The sequence below is a fragment of the Ostrinia nubilalis genome, chromosome 20 (assembly GCF_963855985.1).
Source record: "Ostrinia nubilalis chromosome 20, ilOstNubi1.1, whole genome shotgun sequence".
Classification (NCBI taxonomy): Eukaryota; Metazoa; Arthropoda; class Insecta; order Lepidoptera; family Crambidae; genus Ostrinia; species Ostrinia nubilalis.
Genome location: NC_087107.1, coordinates 10,875,949 through 10,901,522, shown reverse-complemented (window position 1 = coordinate 10,901,522; position 25,574 = coordinate 10,875,949). Strand labels below are relative to the sequence as shown.

Sequence of the window (25,574 nt, the reverse complement as noted above, 5' to 3'; positions counted from 1 at the left end):
TGGTACAACTTGTCTGTCATTCGATCTGTCAATCACCCTGCTCTTTAGTTTATGTGCGCCTTTGCTGAATGAAGTCAAGTGTTTGTGTAAATGATTGTGAAACAAAGACTTTTAGACGAAATAAATGAGGCTCTGTAAAGATTTACTTTTACACATTACTCATGAGTACGGAAGAGACTCTCTTGAATCTCGATTTCGACAAACCGAATACAACACTTGCGCCGTCCATCCCCGATGACGGCGTGGTATCTTTGTCCAGTAGTTCAGAGGAGATTTGTTTAGTGCCAGAGGTCGGTTTCGAAGGCAACGTGGATTCCCCGGGGGTCAATCGGGAGTCGCAGCCGCTGCTGGGCGGCCGCGGTGACTTCGAGGTCTCATTCAACCATTTTCCAGGTACTAAACACTACGACGCACTAACTCATGTTATCTACCTAATTAACCATCAGAGACAACCTCACGGCTCAACAGACGTGTTATTGCGAGTAATACTTGTCTATTTATCTTCTGCTGACACTTGTGAGACTTCTCTGAGGATTTGTAGGGCTTCCACACAAATTGTTTAAACCAGTCTGATGAAACATCTGTTCGAAGCGTAATAATCACCTTGAGACGAGTAAAATTACTCGTCATACGCGAACGTTACGTTTTTGTGTTCTGTAATTATGAATGCACACTAATTATTGTTGATATTCATTCTTCTAACTTCATTCTTGTGTTTATTCAAAAGTCTCTTGGGTTAACTCACATGAACATAGCCACAGAATGAAATTTTCAGTGGAGCGTAACAACTGTGCGTACAGTGTTTCAGACAGTATTTATTTTGTTGAAAAACAAGTGATGGATCAGCCCTTTCATTGTGGTGAGTGAATAAATAAAACTGCTGTACTGTATGTTTGTTGTAGCCATTTAAATAAGGTGCTCCAAAGATGCTTATGGTGGTAACGGGCTGTCCATATGGCAGTCAAAATCCACATAAAATTAACTGTATTTGTGAATTCATTTCATCTAATTAATGGGTATGACTGCAGGGAATAAATTGTGTTTATTAAGCTAGTGATTATTTAAATCGACTATTTAATTTTATATGTCATAGTCATACTGATAAGGAAAAAATAATTTGCTAATTCCGGCCAACAATCATATTATTACCCATTTTTTGCTATTGTATTGTATGGTATAGTATGGATTGTAATAATTTGTTCAGCGTTAATAAATTAGGTGATTTTTATTATTTCCTTAGTTTTCTTTCTAAAGACCTAAAAACAAAAGGGTGACTACAATGTAAACAACCAAACTATTTTGGCGTAAAGTCCTTGACTCAGTTGTAGGTAAAACATTGGCAAAATTTTTACATCAAACAGCAAGGTTATTGAAATAACATTGAAGTGGTATCAAACATTCGCAACACAAAAGACGTCAGGCAGGAAAACGTAATTTTAATAACACTTTCCTGACTGGCATCAAGATAAGTTTACAAAATTCTTGCGCAGACCTATGAAATGAAATATACGTCAAAATTGTGAAACTTTTGATAGCAAAAACTGGTTTATGGTAATCAACATGCCTTACCAGTTGGATGGGACAAGCATTACCATTAATTATATTAATGAAGTTAGTGAGATTCTCATTTATCCATATGAATAATTACTAACCATGAATATTTACATTTTATTTTGAACACAACAGTCTGTGATCTAAGAACTTTTGAATGTTATGTATGTATTTATGTAAATGATTCTGAGCAACTAATGATTTTAATTTATAATAATTGTAATAAGTAAGTGATAATACCGAGTACTAGCAGCTTAGCAACAGAAATGGTGGAATGGAAAAGGATGGAAATAGCATTTGCTTAACTTAAGGGCAAAAACAATGATAACCACGAAGTCCAAAAACTTGATCTCTAGTTAAGGGTGAAATAGTTTTCAATGGTAAATGCTAACTTTACCAATTTGTTGCCAGATGACCCACAGTTCAGTGAACTGGTGTGGCAGGCAGAGGTGGCTATTGATAATGGCATCTTCCCGGAGAGGATATACCAAGGATCCAGTGGGTCATACTTCGTCAAAAATCCTGGAGGGGTAAGTAATTTTTTTATACATAAATATGTATAATTTAGGCATGATGGTAAATCAAAAATAGCATCTAAATAGTTGTAACAAATGCTATTTTGCATTAAAAATATATGACTGTTATATTTTGGAACCAAATTCTTAACAATGTACCGAGCCAAGGTTTCCTTTCTTATTAATTAGATTATTTTATGTGGTACTGGCAGTACTCTTTTTAATATCCAATTAAATTATTGCTTATTACCTACTTCTGCTATTTTAATAGGATGAATAATAATTTATTGCGATTTTAATTGACACCTAATTGCTCATGATTAGTAACATAATTTATAACATTGAACATTGTATCAAGTATAATTTCTTGAAAGAGTTGAAAATGTTATTTCATACACTTCTTATCACTGTACAAACCATTTTATACATTCATTGAAATAAACGACCAGTGAATCAGTGTGCCTTATATTACATGACGTACTGCTTTTAATTTAAATAAATAGGTATAGGGGTCATGTTGGTGTAAACTATGATTCCAAAATAAATGGAATTTGAATTAATTTGATCCATTCTTATCGTGCGATTGTGCGTTGTTGGCCGTCTATGCCGGCTTATAAAATCTAATCTGGCATTGACCTTTATCTAGCTATACCAAGTTAAATAGTACGAAACCTCCCCAACTTGTGGCGGCCAATTGTACCCTATTACGCCGGTTATGCGTCGGCAAAGTGCCATTTGACCGATGCGCAAATCTTACTACAACGGAATAAGGTTGTAAAAACACGAAAAGTATTTTTCAATTACGTTTAATTTTCTGCTCTTAGAAAACTAACAACCTGCCAAACCCTGCTCTTTTAATATGGTTTCCTTTGTGTGTACCTATATGAATTTATTTAATTTATTTATCCCAACTATCCCAACTAATATTATAAATGCGAAAGTAACTCTGTCTGTCTGTCTGTCTGTCTGTTACGCTTTCCCGCTTAAACATCGCAACCGATTTTGATGAAATTTGGCATAGAGATAGTTTGAGTCCCGGGAAAGAACATAGGATAGTTTTTATCCCGGTTTTTGAAACAGGGACGCGCGCGATAAAGTTTTTCTGTGACAGACAAAATTCCACGCGGGCGAAGCCGCGGGCGGAAAGCTTTATGACATACTGCTATAGCTCTACAGAATTGTAGATCATTTCATTAGATCTCATGCCAATAGATTGAGTGCCTTGAACAAGTGAACAAAACATGCACTAAATGTCTGTTCACTTATTGAAATGATTAATCCATTCGCGCCAGATATAATGAAAGATCTCACAAGTCAGTGCAGACATCGCCTGACTTGTCCTACTAGAGCATACATTATGTGCCATCGTGGGGTTAAGTGGATATCTAGCCTAATTCACTTATTTGGTATGATTGCTACATTTGCGATATAGGTTACTTCAGCTTTCCCGATTTACACCTAGCAAGCCGTTTTTGCTGAGACTTGGAACATTCCGATTCTGTGGAAAACGTAAACAATGACTGTAACAAATAAATAAAGCTATTCTAGAGGCTTAGCCCCTATGAGTAACATTTGTTTCGTAACCGCTTCGCTCTAACTTTTTAGAGCGTGTGTAGTTACTTCGCTCTTAAAGCTATTACGAATTAATGATACTTTGGGAGCTGATCTTTTGGTCGTTCTACGCTACTATTCTGCAGCGTTAACACCCATTGAAGAATCTTTATCCCAACTAGCCAACGAACTGCTACTGGCTACTGCACTTATTTATTTCTTTTACTTTTCTAAACTGTTACATTTTTACGTTTAACTTATTTGAGACGCGCCCCCTTTCGACCATACAATCCGCGCGGAGGTGGGGCCTCCAGTCAAGATTATTGGTCGTATCGAGCAGCCTGGAATGTATTCTCTCAGCGGTCGCAGGGTTTTTATACTTAAGTAGGTATACAGAGTATTGAGAATAATGATAAACTTGTTTGTAGATCAACTTGCTTTTATTTCAGCACATTTTATATTAATACAAATTAACACCGGTGGGACGCTCGGCGCGACCAGAGAGAAGAAAAAAAATTGACACTAGTGAAGTGCAAATCAATTGACGATCATAGTGTTGTGCTTTATGTATTTCAACACTCCTCCTCAAATTTAACAATAACGTCTTAAATTTGCTACTTGTAAAGCACCACACTATGTCCACAAATAAAAACACAATAGTTAGACTATAACAATTACAGCTTTTACATAGTATTCTTTAGTTATCTATCCATACATTTATTACAAGTTAACTTAGGTATTTATGTAAGTATTTATCCTATTTATCTTATAAACCTTTTACTTTAGCTTATTTACTTATACAATACTAATTTGTTTTACTTTTCAGGTAAGTATATAATCTTAAATCACACAACAGTCAGCGTTATTACACCTTTTTATATTTACTCATATTATCATTAATTACTTTCCTTAAGTTAAATTAAACAAAATACAACTCCTCCTGAATGTATATAACTTTTATAAAGTTTTAATAAAGTATTTTAGTTACTAACTCATAAAGTTATTAACACAGTTTACAAACTTTTCTTTACATAAGCTTTTAGTCATTAAATCTGCTAAGTTATCATTTGAATTTACATATTCAATGTTGATGATGTTCTTTTCAATAAGATCTTTCAAGAAATGAGCCCTTATGTCAATGTGCTTAGTTCTTTTAGAATTTTCGTAACTTTTCGACATAGATATGGCACTTATATTATCAACAAGTAAAATAGCATCACTATTGATGCTCAGGTGTTTGCTGAGGCCCTTGATGTTTACCAGCTCCTGTGCAGCAGCAGCAGCAGCGACGTACTCCGATTCAGCGGTGGATAGCGCCACACACGATTGCTTTTTCGAAAACCAAGCTATAGGGTTCACTCCATGTAATATTATGCTGCCGCTTACGCTTTTCCTGTCGCTTCTGTCTCCAGCCCAGTCTGCATCAGAGAATCCATACAGGTTTGTATCTTTAGTCTTTCGAAATATTATACCTTTATCTTTGGTTTCTTTTAGGTAGCGTAGCACTCTCTTACTAGCTTTCCACAGTTGTTCATTTGGTTTATCTAGGTATCTACTCAGATAGGATACCACAAATGTCAAGTCCGGTCTCGAAGTCACAGTTAAGTATAGCAGGCTTCCAATCAATTCACGGTAGGGTACATTCAGTATTTCTTCATTATCATTTATTTTTATATTGTAGTCTATTTCCATAGGTGTCTTCATTCCTTTGCAGTCAGTCATATTATATTTCTTTAGTATTCTCTCTATCATATTAGTTTGTTTTATTTTTATAGAATCTTCATTTCTCTCAACTTGCATGCCTAAAAATGTTTTCATTTTTCCTAGGTTCTTCGCATTGAATTGTCTAATTAATTCCTTTATAGTAGTTTCTCCATTTCCAATAATGAGAATATCATCGACATATATCAACATCCAGCAGTCTTTTTTGTAGTACATACAGTAGTCGTATTCTGACCGTAGAAATCCATTTCTCTTCGCGAATTCATCTATAGTTTCATTCCAACATTTAGGAGATTCTGTCAGTCCATACAATGCTCGCTTCAGTTTCAACACTGTATTTTTATTTTTAGTTTCATATCCTTTTGGTACTTTTATGTATACATCCGACTTTAGCATTCCATTCAAAAATGCGGTTGGTATGTCTAGTTGTACAATTTCAAGATCTTCTTGTACTGCTTTTGAAATAAACATTCTTACTGTAGCATGTCTCGCAACTGGTGCATAATTATTTTCAAAAATATCTTCTTTCTTCTGTTGAAATCCTCTCACGACTAACCTTGCTTTCTTAGTTCCTTCTTCTTTTTCTTTAAAAATCCACTTTGTATCTATTGATTTCATTCCCTTCGGTAATTTTGTTTCTTCCCATGTTTCCAATTTCTCAAGTGCTTGTAATTCATGATTTATTGCTTCTTTCCACTCAGTATTCTTTATTGCTTCTTCATATGAGTTTGGTACACTGGCGCTTAGACAAATGACGATATTACTTTCATATTGTTGTAGATATGCTGGTCGTTTCACTATTCTTCCTGCTTTAGTACAGTATTTTTCTTCATCTAATTCTTCAGTTTCTTCACTTGAACTTTCATTTCTTTCATCATTTCCATTGTCTGTATCTATTTCTTCTTCTTGTTGTAAATACTTTCCTTGTTTAATTTCTTCCTTCTGACTGTATTGAAAATCAGTTTCATCGAATTGCACATCTCTTGACACAATAATTGAGTTATTTTCCGGATTCCACAGCCTATATCCCACAGTACCATAACCAACCATCCTTGTTTCTTGCGCTCTTTTATTCAATTTTCCTTGTCTTGGTATGATAGTAGCCCACACTCTTGAACCAAATACTCGCAGTCGTGATAAGTCAGTTTTCCCATATCTCATGAAGCATGGTGTCTTGAAATTGATCGCCCTTGAAGGAGATCTGTTCAGTTGGTAAGCTGCGCATTGTATCGCTTCACACCACAATGACTTGGGCAATTTTGTCTCTGCAAACAAAGTTCTCACTTTATCACACAAGGTTCTATTTAAGCGCTCCGCCACTCCGTTTTGTTGCGGGGAATAAGGTAAGGTATATTCCAATCGTATTCCTTTATTTCTACAAAAGTTTTTCACTTTAAGTGCTGTAAACTCTGCGCCATTGTCACATCGAATCCTTTGAACTTTATTACTTATGTCATTTTCCAACCTTCTTATGTAATTTATTAATATATCGGTTGCTTCAGATTTATTTACCATTGGAAACACTACGCAAAAATGAGAGTAATCATCCAAAATAGTCAAAAAATATCTCTCACCGTTAAGTCCACATTCTCTGACAGGTCCTGCTATATCGGTGTGTAACATTTCACCCACTCTCCTCGATCTTGGTTTTGATGTCTCCTTGAACGGTCGCCTTGTAGCTTTCCCCTCCATACATGGGCTGCAAACTTTATTACTTGTTGGTAACTGCATTATACCTAAACATTTTCTATTTAAATGTCCTAATCTTTGATGCCAGATATTATTGGAAAGATCATCATCACACTGATTACTAGCATTACTCATGTTACATTTTACAAAATTTATATTTGCATTTAATTTATACAACCTGTTTTCGCAATAGCCAACCAAATTAACATGTGTGCCCTTTATTATGACATTATTTTTGTTAAAATTTACCAAAAATCCAGCTTCAGTTATTTTCTTTACAGATAATAAGTTATAAGTGACATTTTCAACACAGAGGGCCCGCGCCCCCCACTTTGGGAACCAATGGTCTAGACACTGTTTTTATTCTAACTATTCCTCAAATCTTCGAGCCAACTGCTACTGTACTTTTAACAGCAACAAATAATTTCCAGAAAATAATCGGCGTGTTCAAACCAAAAGACGAGGAGCCGTACGGGCGTCTAAATCCAAAATGGACGAAGTGGATGCACAAGCTGTGCTGCCCCTGTTGCTTCGGGCGCTCCTGCCTCATCCCCAACCAGGGATACTTGTCAGAGGCGGGCGCAAGCCTGGTAGACTCCAAGATCGGCCTCAAGATCGTGCCAAAGACCCGGGTGAGTGGGCTTTACTATACTCCATAATTTGCGGCCCCATCGGCCAGTTCTACGTATGTACTAACTACAGGGTGTTAGGTAAATGGGTATATGAGCCGACACTACCCCATGTTAGCATATGCATATAAATGGTATGGTGAAGTCAGAAATTTGATATCATCATTTTAATTTTTTAAATGTTCATACAAAATAAAATTTATAAAATCAGATTTGTATGAAAATTAAAATAATTAAAATGAAGATATCAATTTTCTGACTTCACCATACCATTTATATGACCATGTTAACATGGGCTAGTGTCGGCTCATATACCCATTTACCTAACACCCTGTATACTTAGTAAGATACATAGATCAACATTTCAAAGCCACGATAGCAGAACGGTGAAGGGGTCAGACTGGCCGACTCGTGATCCGGGGAAGGCGGGTTCGGTCCCCGCCGCCGCTCGATTATTGTGGTGAGCTCACTCGTGACACAAGCATATTCAGCTTAGTAAGAGGGGCTAACGGGATTATTAGTAATTTGGGGCTATCTATCCGAGGCAGGCGCCAGCCTGGTAGACTCCCAAGATCGGCCTCAAGATCGTGCCAAAGACCAGGGTAAGTGGGCTTTACTATACTTCATGGTCGATCAGTCGAACCTTAAATCGAACTCCTATGTTCTTCTGATTAATTTCGTTGCGGGTCCAATGACAGTTTACTTTGTGGGTCGACGCTCCTACGCTGCGTTTTCCGGTACGTGGCCTCCACTCTAGAACCTTGCTGCCCCATCGGCCGTTAGTTCTGCATACTTAGAAAGATAAATAGATAAACATTTTAATGTACACCACGCAAAATTAAAGAAAAAAATACACAAAAGAGACAGATTCAGGCGGTCGTATTTCCTTTGGCCATCAAGAGAAGTGACAATATCGTGCGTAAAATACAGGAAATAATTTTTGTTTTAATATTTTTTTTTCCTGAAACTCGTCATAATTTACACGTTTATCTATGACTAATTTTTTATTGTTTTCACTTATTTTTCTTGTAAAGTATTTAGATACTACGATAGGAAGAATCAATCACTGCAACGATTTATACAAAGAAATTAACAGTCGCACAATACGTGCGCATGAAACTTAAAAACTCAGTTAAATCAAAATATCAAAAATAAAATCCACCAAATACTAGTACTTCCGTTTATCAGCTGTAATACTAATCTTATCTGACTAATGTAAATGCATAAAAATGAAGCGCGTAAATATTAAAGATAAAGGTTAACGTGGATACTGGTTAATATAACAATTACTCATAGGCTAGTAGAGGCTACTAGATAAAGATAGGTCGATAGATATACTCATTATTTATGGCATGCTAGTCACATCGAATAATACGAAAAAAATAATCAAACAGTGATAAAATCACTATTCAAGTATTCTAAAAGGACGATCAAAACGTTGTAAACCCAAGCATAGATTCAATTTCAATCAGAGGTATAAATAAAGTGATTCTTGGATTAAACATTTTTTTTCCATTGCGAGTAGAGATGAACTTGCATTATGGTCTCGGGTTTCATTAAAACAGGTTACATGGGACACTAAATAAATGAAGTAGTGTGAAATAAATAAGTGAACACTCTACTCTAATAACCTGACTGTCCTTTCTTATCAATTATATTTAACAGAAAAATATATAAATATGAGCATTAAAATAAAATTAAAGCAATCGAATTCTAAACTTAAAAGGTGAGAAAAGGTCGACGATATCTCGTCTATAATAGCCAACATTTATCGGTTTAACGCCGCGAAGTTTGGAACTGCGCGTACGCATGGTATAATTCGATACCCGCGCAGTGGCCTCGTATCACCCGATATTGTTGCTTGTGGCCGACGATACCTTCAAGTTTCTACTAAGTAACGGGAGTTTAGAACCAGATTCATCAATGAGTTATAGTTTAATTTTCTAACTAGACTAGCTGGCGCAAAATCTGGTTCCTAACATTAATGTGTACTTGATTGGCTTACTTCAAAACTATTAGACATAGCAAAAAATACATTGAAGCTTAGGTTGCGATTTTAATGTTGATAAAAACTCAGTCCATCAGCTCGACAAAATCTAACCAAACATATTATACAAAATTATGTATAATAACTGTATAAATAGTAGTCATTATGTAGATTATAAAAATCGGTCCAGTGGCATCCTATTTGAGGTCAGCTGCTCTATCAGTGCTTATTGCTCCATATTGTGGTATAAATGTAGGTCAATAAACCATCATCAATAAAGAAGATCTATTTTATGCCTCATAGTTTAAAAATAAATTTTCGAACGTGTCATTTCTTTCATGAATAACTTAGCTTTCGTCCTTCGTCAATGAGGGCTATCGTTTTTATACTTAACAGTTGGCACCCCTGGCGATTGACAGGACCTTACTCTACAGTGGCGCCATCTTGATGAGTGCAAATACGATAGTCCTCCTACCACTTTCGCGCTCACCAGTTGGTGCCATTGTCTTCGCTACTAGCAAGTGACAGGACCTTACTCTACAGTGGCGCTAACTGGTGAGCGCTAAAACGATAGCCCTCATTAGGGCGCCTTCAAGTTATAGCTGTAGCGCTCTGAGAGTGCCTGAGGTATGGGAGCGGCACGGGAAGGGTGATTTTGACATATTATGACGTCACAGCATGGAAATCTGAAGTCTTGCTGACATTGACATAACAAAAAACACTCCCGTGCCGCTCCCAGAGTCACTATCTCAGTTAGCGCTACAGTGGCGCCACTGTGGCGCGCTTCTAATTTGAAAACTCCCTAGGTATACATTATACACTGTATAGTATACAGCCTATGCTGTGTTGGTTTTATGCCTCGCCATGGCAAAATATGCTAATGCTATTTTTATGGAACACGTAAATACTGGAAGTTCCCGACCATGGCAAGATTATTACCAGTTATTGATTGCGATGTTCTTGGTAAACATTATGATTCAATTCAGTTTTTTTATATGAATTCATTCTTACACTGTCAATAAGGTCGAGTTTTGAGCGTCCTTTCATCATACGGGCCTAAAATAGTGACACATTTATTCACATACTGAATAATTTATCTATCCATCACTCAGAGACAAATTACATGATGAGTTGCGGCGCCGCATCGCAAAAGTTACGCCGCGCGGCGCCGTAGATATTTCTATGTAAGACGACGCTGCATCGTGTGCTTTGGCTCTAATAATGTTATGTGGATATGGGCAATACTTACACACATACGAGTAATAATCTAAAAATGCTGTATCAATAAAATTCTAACACGGATGGCTATAAAATAGAAGAAAATGAACTATTTTACAATTCTTTGTCTCTCTTTTGAGTACATAATGCTTTTATTTTCTGCACAATATATTTAGGCGTTACCTAAGAGTAACAATAGCGTAATAGCAGTCTCAATTTGCATTTTAAATTAGGATGGCATCCGTTTGCACACGTTGTAGACATGATACCACTGCCTGCATCAAGTACGAGTATATTTAGACAATACTGGAACAAATAATTATTTCTTTTAGATTTGGCTTGAAATGTAGGAATATTGTCACATTGGTCAAGCGAGAGGTAGAGTCAAAAGAATACAGTATGACGATTTGGAAAGACACTTAGGACCACTAGTTTTTAGCCCAAGACATATCTTTACGCACCAGAGGACGTTATAACAGTATGGCTAAGGACAAAAAAAATAAGGTGACCTTCAGAAGTATCGTCTGTGACCGTCTGTGATGTTTACACTCCCTGTAGCGTATTTCAGGAAATGTAATAAATGTTTTTACCCGCATGCTGTATGTCGTTTCGTAGACGGACTTTTATAAACAACTGAAAAACCCAGAATTCTTTTAACCTCTTTAATGCTAATCTGAGTATTTTATATTTTCTTTTTGTTTTGTGACCATTTTCAGTTTTGGACTGATAATACGAAAAAAACCGACAACCATCCGGACGCGTGTCCATTATACTATATCCTCGGTCATTCAAATATGTATCTTAAGTAAATACAAATACGTGTTGTTTTCAGGTAGTGAAGCTAGTGTCGGAAACGTTCAACTACCTGCGGATAGACCGCGAGCGTTCGCGGTTGAAGCGAGCAATCACCGAGCAGTTCCCGAACTTGAGGTTCAACAGGATGGGACTGCCGCCTAAGGTATGCTACTAAAGAATACTTATTTGCAGCACGTACCAATAAAATCTATGGCATTGCAACTAAAAAGTAGTCTTTTTTTCATGATTTTTACTTATTAAGATTTTTGCTTTTAAGATACCAAAAAAGATAACAAATTTTAAAACTTGAATAATCTAATGACTCAAATGGGAATTGAACCCACGACATTCGACAATAAGGAGTCCCACATAACTTATTAGTGCTCCCACTGCACATTTATACATTACAGTATTCATCCACCAAATAAAAGTTGTGAAGTATTTATTTTTCACAGTAATAGTGCAGTTTGCAACAAAATTAAACTTCTTTACCAATAATTGTTTGCAGGTAGGATCGTTCCAGCTGTTTGTGGAGGGGTATAAAGACGCGGACTACTGGCTGCGAAGATTCGAGCAGGACCCGCCCCCTCCTCACGTCATGAGAAAGTAAGCGCCTTCTTTATTTCTAGCAGTCATAGATTACCAATAATTCTTGGAGCGAAGTAAATTCATACAAAACGACGGAAATATTGGTCTAGGGCGTCTGGTTGCCAAACGTCGAAAATTAAAAGTAGGTATGTGTTTGTGTAAGCTTGCAGCCAAGGTCACAAAAGTTCTTACTGAAAATCAGTCTCGGGCGGAACACACGTTGCATGACGTGTGTTTTAAGTTTGTTCTTGGATCTGTCTTATTCTTTTTTTTCTCAATATTAGTAATTTGTGTAACAGTGTTTTGATTTTAGTCCCCTTCAGCTAACCTTTAGGCTTCTATTCTATCACGAATTTCATGGGCAGCGGGGTTTTAGTTCTGAGCGGATTTACCACTATTCTTCACAATAGTCAAGTCGGCCAGTTTGCCTTAGATTTATTGTCTCATTCTGTTCTTGCAGGTTCCAGCTACAGTTTGAAAGGCTCGTGGTATTGGACTACATCACACGCAACACGGACCGCGGCAACGACAACTGGCTGATCAAATACGACGCGCCCAGCGCGCGCGGGGACGCCGTCGCCATGTTGGAACCCTCGGTAAGTTGAAGCAAAACCACCTCTACAGGGTGACTTTGTTATCAGTATCCAAATTTTTGTAATAAGCTCTTTAGAACAATTTAACGATACAACTTTATCGTAATTATTTTTAATCGTGGTATTTTTCGCAAAAAAAAAATATTGAAAGTCTAATTCGCGGGTGCCCATATCTTAAGTTTTAAAGGTTATTGTTTATTTCCGCTCGCCATTATGTCTATTAAGCTTTGCAGTTAACTGTGTGTACGTATTTTTCCATGAACGAAGCTAATTTTCCACGTGAGTCAATTTGAAAACCGCGCGCAGCGGATGATGATAATTAAATATGGAGAAAAAAGTTTTGTTTTCTTTCGTAAATTAATTAAGTTACTGATTCTGAGTCGATCCTGAAAATTTGGATACTGATACAAAAATCATCCTGTATATACGGACACGACAGAACATTTTTATATGGCTACGTGCAGTTTGAACCTACCAAACCAAAGGACGTTTACTGTTGGCAAAGGCCTCCGAAGGATTTCTACAACAAAAAAAGAATTCCAGTTTTGCGCTACTCGCATCCAGCTGTTTCTCTCGGCCTTCACTAGATCTTTCGTGTCTTTGATTCACGACAAATGTTTTTTTGTTAAACAATGTGATAAAAATGCTTGAAAATTCTTGTGAAAGTTATTCAGTCTATACAGGTGGGCTAGTGTCGGCTCATATACCCATTTACCTAACACCTTGTATTTAGTCTATGGTTTATTCATACGCAGGAGTGGCAAGGCGCAGAGGTGCGGATCGCGGCCATCGACAATGGCCTGGCCTTCCCTTTCAAGCATCCCGACTCGTGGCGTGCCTACCCCTACCACTGGGCCTGGCTGCCGCAGGCCAAGCGGCCCTTCAGCCACGACACCAAGTCAGTGCCGACACGACACACGACACGACACGACACTACACCACGACCGGCCGCCTTCCCCTACCACTGGGCCTGGCTGCCGCAGGCCAAGCGCCCCTTCAGCCACGACACCAAGTCAGTGCCGACACGACACACGACACGACACGACACTATACCACAACCGGCCGCCTTCCCCTACCACTGGGCCTGGCTGCCGCAGGCCAAGCGCCCCTTCAGCCACGACACCAAGTCAGTGCCGACACGACACACGACACGACACGACACTATACCACAACCGGCCGCCTTCCCCTACCACTGGGCCTGGCTGCCGCAGGCCAAGCGCCCCTTCAGCCACGACACCAAGTCAGTGCCGACACGACACACGACACGACACGACACTACACTACACCACGACCGGCCGCCTTCCCCTACCACTGGGCCTGGCTGCCGCAGGCCAAGCGCCCCTTCAGCCACGACACCAAGTCAGTGCCGACACGACACACGACACGACACGACACTATACCACAACCGGCCGCCTTCCCCTACCACTGGGCCTGGCTGCCGCAGGCCAAGCGCCCCTTCAGCCACGACACCAAGTCAGTGCCGACACGACACACGACACGACACGACACTACACCACGACCGGCCGCCTTCCCCTACCACTGGGCCTGGCTGCCGCAGGCCAAGCGCCCCTTCAGCCACGACACCAAGTCAGTGCCGACACGACACACGACACGACACGACACTACACTATACCACGACCGGCCGCCTACCCCTACCACTGGGCCTGGCTGCCGCAGGCCAAGCGGCCCTTCAGCCACGACACCAAGTCAGTGCCGACACGACACACGACACGACACGACACTACACCACGACCGGCCGCCTTCCCCTACCACTGGGCCTGGCTGCCGCAGGCCAAGCGCCCCTTCAGCCACGACACCAAGTCAGTGCCGACACGACACACGACACGACACGACACTACACTACACCACAACCGGCCGCCTTCCCCTACCACTGGGCCTGGCTGCCGCAGGCCAAGCGCCCCTTCAGCCACGACACCAAGTCAGTGCCGACACGACACACGACACGACACGACACTATACCACAACCGGCCGCCTTCCCCTACCACTGGGCCTGGCTGCCGCAGGCCAAGCGCCCCTTCAGCCACGACACCAAGTCAGTGCCGACACGACACACGACACGACACGACACTATACCACAACCGGCCGCCTTCCCCTACCACTGGGCCTGGCTGCCGCAGGCCAAGCGCCCCTTCAGCCACGACACCAAGTCAGTGCCGACACGACACACGACACGACACGACACTATACCACAACCGGCCGCCTTCCCCTACCACTGGGCCTGGCTGCCGCAGGCCAAGCGCCCCTTCAGCCACGACACCAAGTCAGTGCCGACACGACACACGACACGACACGACACTATACCACAACCGGCCGCCTACCCCTACCACTGGGCCTGGCTGCCGCAGGCCAAGCGCCCCTTCAGCCACGACACCAAGTCAGTGCCGACACGACACACGACACGACACGACACTACACTACACCACAACCGGCCGCCTACCCCTACCACTGGGCCTGGCTGCCGCAGGCCAAGCGCCCCTTCAGCCACGACACCAAGTCAGTGCCGACACGACACACGACACGACACGACACTATACCACAACCGGCCGCCTTCCCCTACCACTGGGCCTGGCTGCCGCAGGCCAAGCGCCCCTTCAGCCACGACACCAAGTCAGTGCCGACACGACACACGACACGACACGACACTATACCACAACCGGCCGCCTTCCCCTACCACTGGGCCTGGCTGCCGCAGGCCAAGCGCCCCTTCAGCCACGACACCAAGTCAGTGCCGACACGACACACGACACGACACGACACTATACCACAACCGGCCGCCTTCCCCTACCACTGGGCCTGGCTGCCGCAGGCCAAGCGCCCCTTCAGCCACGACACCAAGTCAGTGCCGACACGACACACGACACGACACGACACTATACCACAACCGGCCGCCTACCCCTACCACTGGGCCTGGCTGCCGCAGGCCAAGCGCCCCTTCAGCCACGACACCAAGTCAGTGCCGACACGACACACGACACGACACGACACTACACTATACCACAACCGGCCGCCTACCCCTACCACTGGGCCTGGCTGCCGCAGGCCAAGCGCCCCTTCAGCCACGACACCAAGTCAGTGCCGACACGACACACGACACGACACGACACTACACTATACCACAACCGGCCGCCTACCCCTACCACTGGGCCTGGCTGCCGCAGGCCAAGCGGCCCTTCAGCCACGACACCAAGTCAGTGCCGACACGACACACGACACGACACGACACTACACTATACCACGACCGGCCGCCTACCCCTACCACTGGGCCTGGCTGCCGCAGGCCAAGCGGCCCTTCAGCCACGACACCAAGTCAGTGCCGACACGACACACGACACGACACGACACTACACCACGACCGGCCGCCTTCCCCTACCACTGGGCCTGGCTGCCGCAGGCCAAGCGCCCCTTCAGCCACGACACCAAGTCAGTGCCGACACGACACACGACACGACGACATGACGTCGAGACACGACACGACACCGAGAGTCGAAATGACACAACATTATACTAGGGATGTTATGGATATGTAGTTTCGGTTATGGATACGGATATGTTTTTATTTCGGATATCCGAAAGTTTCGGTTACGGTTACGGATATCCATAACATCCCTACACTATACTACGACGGGTCAGCCTTCGCCTTTAAGCACCCCGACCACAGGTCGCTGTTGTGACACTTGTCACGACACTATTCAAAGTCAAACTGAACTGATCTATTAACATGTGTGCCAAATCAGTGCCACAACACCACCACATAACTCCATGCCACCACGGCACAGTGTTATGCAACCATAACACAACGCCAGGCAACCGCTACATGACGTCATGCCACGACGACCACGACACCACACAAATTATGTTATTTCGTTAAAATATGCTTGAAGTCAATGCCACGCGACACATCAAGCTATTTATGAAAATTAGAGGAATTGCTTATGATCTGCTATGAGTTCCTTTTAGCAATGTTGCGTGATTTTTAGGCCCGCAGTGTACACAAATAAATGTTCGAATTTTATTATATTTCATTTTACGAACATTATGTTTTATTTTTCAGGGAGCTGGTTCTTCCGTTACTATCAGACATGAACTTCGTGCAGGAGCTATGTGATGAGCTACATGTATTATTCAAAGTAAGTGTATTTGCACACCGTTTTACATGACAAATAACGCGTTCTCGAGAGCGGAACGATTAAATAGCGGAGCGGAGAACGGGTTAAAAATTTACCAAAGCAATTACACAAAATTCAAGGGAATACAAAGCGGGGAAATTTAAAAAAGATAGTATGTGTGGGATATGATGCTCAACCACAATAAGGAAGCTAGGTGTTAGTGCTTCCTTCCGAGCGGGTGTTGTGCTCGGGGACCAAGATCCAATTTACACCATCTTGGTTTGCCTATATATACTTGGCAGGATATAAAACTCCGTCACCGCGATGCAGGTTTGTATGAGCGGCGGAGTGTGCCATAGTGTAGTAGTGACAGCGCCATCTGTTGGTACACAGTTTGTAGTGGCGTATCGTCGGTGTCGCCACAGTATGTAACACTTATACACGTCACAATTATAAATTGTCCTACCACCACTTCGGGACATCATATGGGCTGGTGCTAAGAAGAAATAAATAAAAAGACCGCTTACTGGCGGTCTAGTTCCGCATAATAATATAAAAAATAGCATTCCGCAACTTCCCCGCATACTTTCACGCTCCGAACCGTTACCTAGCTCCACGTCTATGGACACTCAGTCCTCAACCCCAGTCCGCATTATTCCCCCTATGGACAAGCAGTCTAAACTAGGGATGTTATGGATAATGTAGTTTCGGTTATGGATACGGTTACGGATATTGGAATAATGTTATACCGGTTTCGGTTACGGATATTTTTTTATTTCGGATATCCGAAAGTTTGGTTACGGTTATCCATAACATCCCTGGTCTAAACCTTCGAGTGAATGTTCTAACTGGTGTACAATTTGTTCTCCAGCAAGACCGCGGCTTCGACAAGGGCCTGTTCGAGCGGCAGATGTCGGTGATGCGCGGACAAGTGCTCAACCTCACGCAGGCGCTCAAAGACGGCAAGAGTCCCGTGCAACTTGTACAGATGCCCGCCGTCATCGTCGAGAGGTAACGCCACAGAATAATAATAAGTACTACGTACAGAAGTTTTACTTCGCGAAGGTATTTAAAAAAATGTATGCTCAATGTCATAACAATATGGTGTAATTTAGCCTGTCTCAAGAGTCAAGCACCATTTTGTTGACAAACGTCAGTGATCGGCACTGCGCCGAAGCTATAGGGCTTACTTCGGTAAAATGATGTGACGTGCGGTGCCAAACTGCGGAAAATGGCGGAGGAAATACATGAATTATCATGAATAATATTAACTACTTATTCACCTCTCAGTGTCTTAAGGCAACTTAAAAAAGTACATTCTGTGTTTTTATTAGGCAGTTAAATACTGCACAGTATTTAGTACACCATTTTGTTTATTTTCTTCCATCATACACAAGAATACGCGTGCGTGAGTCAATGTTCGCTCGTATGTGAGGCCTTGTCGAATAGTATCCTGTAGGTGGGCCATCGTGCGTGTTTTGTTTTCGATGTAAACTCGCGGAGATGAACAGGCCTGGTAACGCTCACAAAGTCGTTAACACTTGCACAAGCGCTGACTTTCATACAAGCGCTGACGCACATTTGAGCGCTGACACTTACAAAAGCGAAGTTGAATTATGAATGGTGTTCACGAAGGCATTGAGCCTAAGGCGATTATCACACTGCACCGCGCTCCGCCGCGGTCCGCGTGGCTACATATTAAGAATCCCGCGCACAGACGCGTTGTCAGTGTGTTGTGCCGCGCGTGTTTTCTATACAAACTTAGGTACTTGCATACAATGATTAAATCTGTCGTCCCGCGTACCGTGCAGTGTGATAATCGCCTTACTCCGGTGCTAATTAGACGCTAATACTTACGTAAGCACCCCTTACTTTTGACACGACCCTCACTCAGTTGCTGACGCTCGCCTAAGCGCAGAGTCTCACTCGAGAGCAAACGATTGCGTAAGCGTTAACGCACACGAAGACGCTGACTCTCTAAGCGGGCGCTGACGCTTTCTTTATCAGGCGCTGACGCAAGCGCTTAAGGACAGCAAGAGGCTATAAAGTGTGTCACGTTAAAGTGTACATAATATGAAAATAGATGAAACTAGACCTATTTTTATCGACAAAAAAGAGGTCCAAAAATTTTTGAGATTTTTTAATTTTTTTATAGATTTTTTTTTCTTCTAATTACTTATTGTAAAGAAAACGTAATAACTTTTAAACTAAGCGGTATATCCTATTAAAATAAAAACAGTAATAATGCTAAATAACAGACAATACCAAAAAAATACATAAAATACACAAAAAAGGCCAACAAATAATAAAAAATGATACTTTTTGAAAAAAAAAACTGCTTTTAAATTCGTGTTTTTTTGGTTATTTGATAAATTTCTCCAAATAATGCCCCTATAACCGGTGGTTTTTATTACTTTGTATTATTCTCTATCGTATTACCTTCGTAAAACCAAAAATCGCATGTCTCTATCCCTATCACAACGTTTGCAATGATCGTTTAAAAGTTATTACGTTTTCTTTGCAATAATTGGAAGAAAAAAATAGGTCTAGTTTCATCTATTTTCATATGTACACTTTAACGTGACTCACACTGTATAACACGTTAATAGTGTCACGAGTCGTGTGTATTTTGTGACAACTTGTTTACTACCCTCAAAAAAGTAAAATTTGTAATATTATTGCTGAAAATCCTCCGGTTACGAAGAATGTAATGCTAAATGAGTATATTTCCCTCAGGTCCAAAAGCGGCACGACATCGTCGCGGTTCTTCGACTCGTTCCAGCAGCGCTTCCAGCACAAGTCGCCCTTCTTCTCCTGGTGGTGAACCACAAGACTCCTCCGCCAGGTACATACCTAAATACCTTCTTTTTTCTACAACTAGAAATGTATTGGCCTGTGTCTCATCTGATGGAAAATGAAAATCAGTTTGAAGATGGAACTATACTAGGCACTCTTTTCTTATTCTTACCTCTAACTGGGTACACAACAAAACTGTAACATTGTTGTTATGGCGACAGAAAGTGCCCTGAGGATATAACTTCTTTTTTTAGCTTTTGCCTAAGCTAAAAAAAGAAGTTATATCCTCAGGGCTCATTCAGACTTATTGCAATTTCATAAGATGAGTTAACTGCGTACCTGGCGGCTGTGACGTCACATCGCCGCTCTGGTACGCTCTGGACGGGGTGAGTGCGAGGGAGTGTCGCATTCCAGAGAGGTGCGCAGTTAACTCGATCGGGTTGTATACAATTTCATGTCCATCATAGTATAAATTATGTATTTTTCTTTACAGATAACAGACACAGTGTAGTTCAGCGGCGACTATGGTAAATAGTAAACAATTGTATGTATATGTATGTATGATGTAGATTAGTGCATTTTAAAATTATTATAATGTAAAAACTGCTGGAAATGTAGTGCGTAAAAGGAAAAGTAATGTGATATTTTTCTTCAGTCAATATTAATTATTTTTATTTTAAATCAAATACAGTTTACAAAAAAAAATGTTAAGTATATGTTAACATGTTCCAGTTCCTACTAAGGTTACTGTTAAAATATTAATATATGTATCAGTATACGCTAGTCACTACTAGACTTAGCTAGTGTCACGCACATTCCATAGAATTCTAGTTACGAAAGTACCCACAATAGTGGCGCTAGTATCTCTATAGAAAACATCTGTCAATATTCTTGTCAAAGCAGATTGCAGACCAAGAGATAAACTAAGCTTTAATATAAGCCAGCAAGGTACAAAATAATATTGCATACCTGTTTATAATCTTGTCCTTACAACTCGTCACGAGTGTGAGGGAGAAGGAACATCACATTACTTTTGTTCGTACGCCGTTTATATTAATTTGTGACGTTACCCATATAACTATTTGCTTTAGACTCTGTTATTTTTATACACTATTTTGTAATTACGTTTTTATCATTTTCTCATTACCTAAGTGTTGTTATTCCATCGAAATATAACGAAATTTATGAAAATAGTCCGGTTTGGGACTAGTGTAGTGTTTGATCGGACTAAACTAGTCGAATTCGTACGGAGATGGTTCAACTAATTTTGCTAGTTTGAAAAATAATTTGAAGTGTCTAGTTCATAGCAGGCGTAAGTTATAGATCATTTCATCCACGAATACGCGCCCCACCGATTTTTGGACCGTGTGCACTCATGGATGATTTAGCGTGTACCGGTAACACTCAAACATTAACGGAAGAATGGTGGGGCGCGTCTTCGTGGATGAAACGATCTATACGTTTCGATACGAACTGACAACTGACAGCTGTCAAATTGGATGGAAACAAAGTCGCGCAGCTGTAAAGTCATGACTAAAATACATTACCGTCATAGAAAAATATACTAACGAATACGAATGATACTAAATTCTAAAAATCTAAAGAAACTAGAATTGTATCACACTTGTGAACATTTAAAATCTAATCAAGTATAAGTTTTCTCTATTATGAGTCGCGTTGATTATAAGCGACTATAAATGCATGAAGTGATAAGAAACTGTCGTCTTAATAACGATGACTTTTCAATAAGACATTTAAAAATACCTCAACATTATTCAATCACATTCTATAGTTTCTAAGACGACGAACAAAACTTGATTCAAACTCAAGTTAGTATTTTCAGTGATTGGTTGAATTTCATAGACCAATCATAGACTTGAAACTTATCTTGAGTTTAAATCGAGCTTTGTATGTCATTTCACAATAACTTTGCAAAACATGAGGCGTTTTAATATTATTTAAAATCCTGGATTTAGGTAAAATCAACAGGATTCTTTAAACGGCACGGTTTTAATATCGTGTAAAGAGAACGGTCTAGCTAGGACATTGGTTTATTTGTTAAATAGGTTTTCGATTTGGCTGTTATATCCCGTTTGGTAGTCATTTTTATTTGTTTTTTACGTACTAGTAGAACTAGTCCTGAAAGATATTGTTTTGTCTTGAACTTTTTGAAGTTGGTTCAAAGATTTTTTGCAACGCAGGCATTTTATTGACTTCACTAAATATTTACCCTACTTTAAACTAAATTTTCTTTAATATTTGAGGTTGGACAATGCCTTTCAGAACTAGCATTAATGTAGTCCTATGCCTTACTCTTAATGCAGGGTTTCCACAGCGGACCTAAGAATGTTCTAGAAGGAATAAGCAGTAAACTTTAGGAGTGAAATTTGGGACCCAATATCAAAATTGATGGGTAATAATGGAGCGAATATTAGATAGAAGATTGAAGAATTATATTTTATTCGAGGTTTTATTTTATTATTTGCTCACATTTAAAGTTTAGCGGGTTCGATTTCATTTGAAAATTTAACGAAAACTTCTTACGAAAACGTCAGCACCATGCTGACAAATACAAAGCCAATACAAATACTGATACTTACACAATTGGGAAGCTAAGATATGAAATAGGAAAATTCCCAAATACTAATCTTCAAATTCCATAATGAGGGCTAGCGTATTTATGTTCACCAGTTGGCGCCTTTGTCGAGTAAGACCATGTCCCTAGCTAGTAGACAAGACAATGGCGTCAAATGGTGAGCGCAAACACGGTAGCCTCCCGTAGAAGCTGTTAGGACTATCGCATTTTCACTCGACTAAAGTCTGTTCGCCGAGAGTTGATAAATATTATGAAATGTCTTGCAATAACGACTGTCGCTTAATTATCGCATTCTGTATGGTACGAGCCACGCAGCTGTCGTCAGCGCCCCGGCCGGCGGGCCGTAATGTTAAAACGCAATGTGTGAAACGGAATAGATTTATTTTACATAAGATCGAAATGAATGGTATGACAGTGGGTAGGGCTTTGCCCAACATTGGGATACACTATAAGCCACTTGATGATAATGAAATACTTTTTATCCAACACATGGACGGCACGTGTTTGATCCGTATCCCCACGTATGCCCTAACCGGAATAATTCCCGTTTTAAAAGAGATAATAATGATAATCTACCAACTTTTTCATTATATCGACAAAAATAATTAGCGGGCCGCAATTTATAATGAGTTTAGAACCTCTGATATTTAATTTTTTTTATCAACTCTCGGCGAACAGACTTTAGTTGGGGCCACTATCGAGTAAGGTCACTCATCAGTGGCGCCAACTAGTGAACGAAATATGATACCTTTCATTCTGTCGATTACAATTTGGTAACCGAGCTTTACTATCTTTGCCTCTTCAGATTTTTTATTTCACAATGAAAGTTTCTTAGGATGGTTTTATGAAAAGAATGGCGGTTTAACTTACAGAACGATTACTAAGACACGGTAAATCAATTATTAGATTTGGTAATAGGATTACAATATTACCAAAAATCTTGTGAAGTGTGTCCGAGTTAAGTAATATAATTATCTACCAATAATATTGATATAAATAGAAATGTTAATTTGTATATTGGAATCCTTGTAACAATCGGTTGATAACAAAATCAATAATAGAGACATGCTCCATTCTAATTTCCTTATAATTTAAACTTTATTTCATTTACCTAACATGGAGATATTGCCAAAATGCCAAATAATAATAATACTCGCTATGATTCGTGAGATCAAAATTGTAATAACAAATTGAATATTTTATTTACCTTACCCATTTTTATTAGATGTTTTATTTACAAGCTGATAACTATCAAGTATTTATAATCACAATAATATAGGATGTTCCTTGTTTAGATTAAATATTTGATAATTTGTAAATATGGAATATTTAATTCAGTCGTACTGAACACCTTTTTCTTGCTTGAGTCGTTCGTTGTTTTAGGTTGGTATTAGAAAGCGCGTGCGCCGATTCACATAAATAATAGAATATACAATTTTGTTGAAAAATAGCATCTAATTGCTTCTACATAAGGTTTATTTCCACATGCCTAAAGCAACGGATGATTTAAGCGTCCAATAGACAACTTATTATATGGATTTTCTAAAGGTGAAGTGCCTATTATATTTTGATGGACGAATACTTATACAATTATTGTTTAAGTGAACTTAATATCACTAGTAGAGGTCACTCAGCACTAGTGCTTACGTTAGACGATGTATATCGTATAGTACAATCCTGTGTTAACTTCAGAATGTTTTGTACAACAATCGAGATACCAACTTAGTTACAAATGAAGGCATATTATTGTAATGATCAAGTAGTTAATTGTGAGCTTGGGCGGCTATATGAAAACTTTCCTTTTATTTTTAGGCCTAATAGAATTAAATGCACAGGTCAGGCACCTACTTGTATTTTTTTATATAGGCCAGTTTATTTAGTGGATATTTACTTTTTTTAATAGCGAAGTGGAGTTCCAATGCCGTGACTTGTGCGTCACTGCGGTCTAACATACAGTCAGCGCCATCTCTTGAGTTCGCTCGGAACTAAGTGACCAAAATGGGTCAAGTCGCTAGTTTTATTATAGAGGCAACAAAATACGTGTACCTATCACTTAATTAGTACTTGATTTTAAGCACATAAATACTTCTAAGTTTCATATAGTCGCGCCAAGTTATAAATAAATCTGTTTATATGTATAATTATTGTGAGAAGTTTGAATGATGATGGAAAGGTTGTTTCGGCAATTTATACGAAGGAATATATTTTTAGTTTTTTGAAGCTACATTACTTTGGCAGCTATAAATATCTTGTAATTTAGCAATTACAGTGCCCATGGTCCTTTGTGGAAATTGTCGAAATTGATTAAATATGAATTCCATGTTTGTACATAGTTTTAACATTTTTGTTCAATGGTTATTTCATGTTTATATGCATTATTTAATTTTGGAGAAAATATAATCACCATTGCATTTTATACACGTGTTTCAATACTTATGTAGGTACCTCTCTATTTTAATAGGAAATTAAACAAATATAGTAATACTTAAAACATTTTATTGAACAGGCATTTTAAACGGTATAGTGTGGATAAAATAAAATTAAAACTCAGTAAAACTCATTTATTTCTGTAAGTAGGCTTTAAAAAAGCACTTTTACTTTTAAATAATTGTGCGATTGATACAATCTAGCAACCCAAAACATAATCCTCTATATTAAGCCCGAGTCAATTGAATTAATTAAAATAACTATATTTCCATGATAATATAACCAGACTTATTACTAAACATTGATATTGCTTTATAAACAAAATCTAATATAGAAATATTTCTCATTTTGAACTAGGTATCCACTCAAAAAAAAATGTATGAAAAGTCGTCAGCACATCAAGTTTGACATGTTTCTTGCAAAATCGTACTTATTAATACTATATTAAGTTACAGCAGTGTTTAGTTTGATGTGCCGTCGTCTGTACATTTAGTTAGTTGCTTTGTGCTAAAAACTGGCGTACTTAATTGCAACAATAATATACTAGCGGTCAAAATAAATAATTACTTGAACTGCAAACATATCTCATCCTTGAAATGTATGAACAATTTAGATTATGTACAATGGTTCGATTTATTTGACCGCCAGGTATTTTATCATATAGGATGTAAGAAAGAGGTTTGTAAAACTTATATGATGATCACATCACAAATCACTGACCTCTACTCAATATCAATACAGAGCTTTGAATTAAAAAAATCCTGTTTTAACTAAAAAAAAGTTATATTAA

At 39.5% G+C, this 25,574-nt stretch overlaps 1 protein-coding gene across 1 annotated transcript; it reads left to right on the top strand.

Moving 5' to 3' along the window:
• Nucleotides 1-24,773, top strand: LOC135081648 (phosphatidylinositol 4-kinase type 2-beta). Its single transcript, XM_063976406.1, has 11 exons — nucleotides 1-393; nucleotides 1,963-2,081; nucleotides 7,460-7,660; nucleotides 11,695-11,820; nucleotides 12,166-12,263; nucleotides 12,706-12,841; nucleotides 13,594-13,736; nucleotides 16,911-16,986; nucleotides 17,837-17,976; nucleotides 19,702-19,810; nucleotides 20,255-24,773. The coding sequence occupies exons 1-10, from the start codon at nucleotides 162-164 to the stop codon at nucleotides 19,787-19,789; spliced, it is 1,359 nt and encodes a 452-aa protein (XP_063832476.1). The 5' UTR covers nucleotides 1-161; the 3' UTR covers nucleotides 19,790-19,810; nucleotides 20,255-24,773.
• Nucleotides 24,774-25,574: the final 801 nt, after the last annotated feature.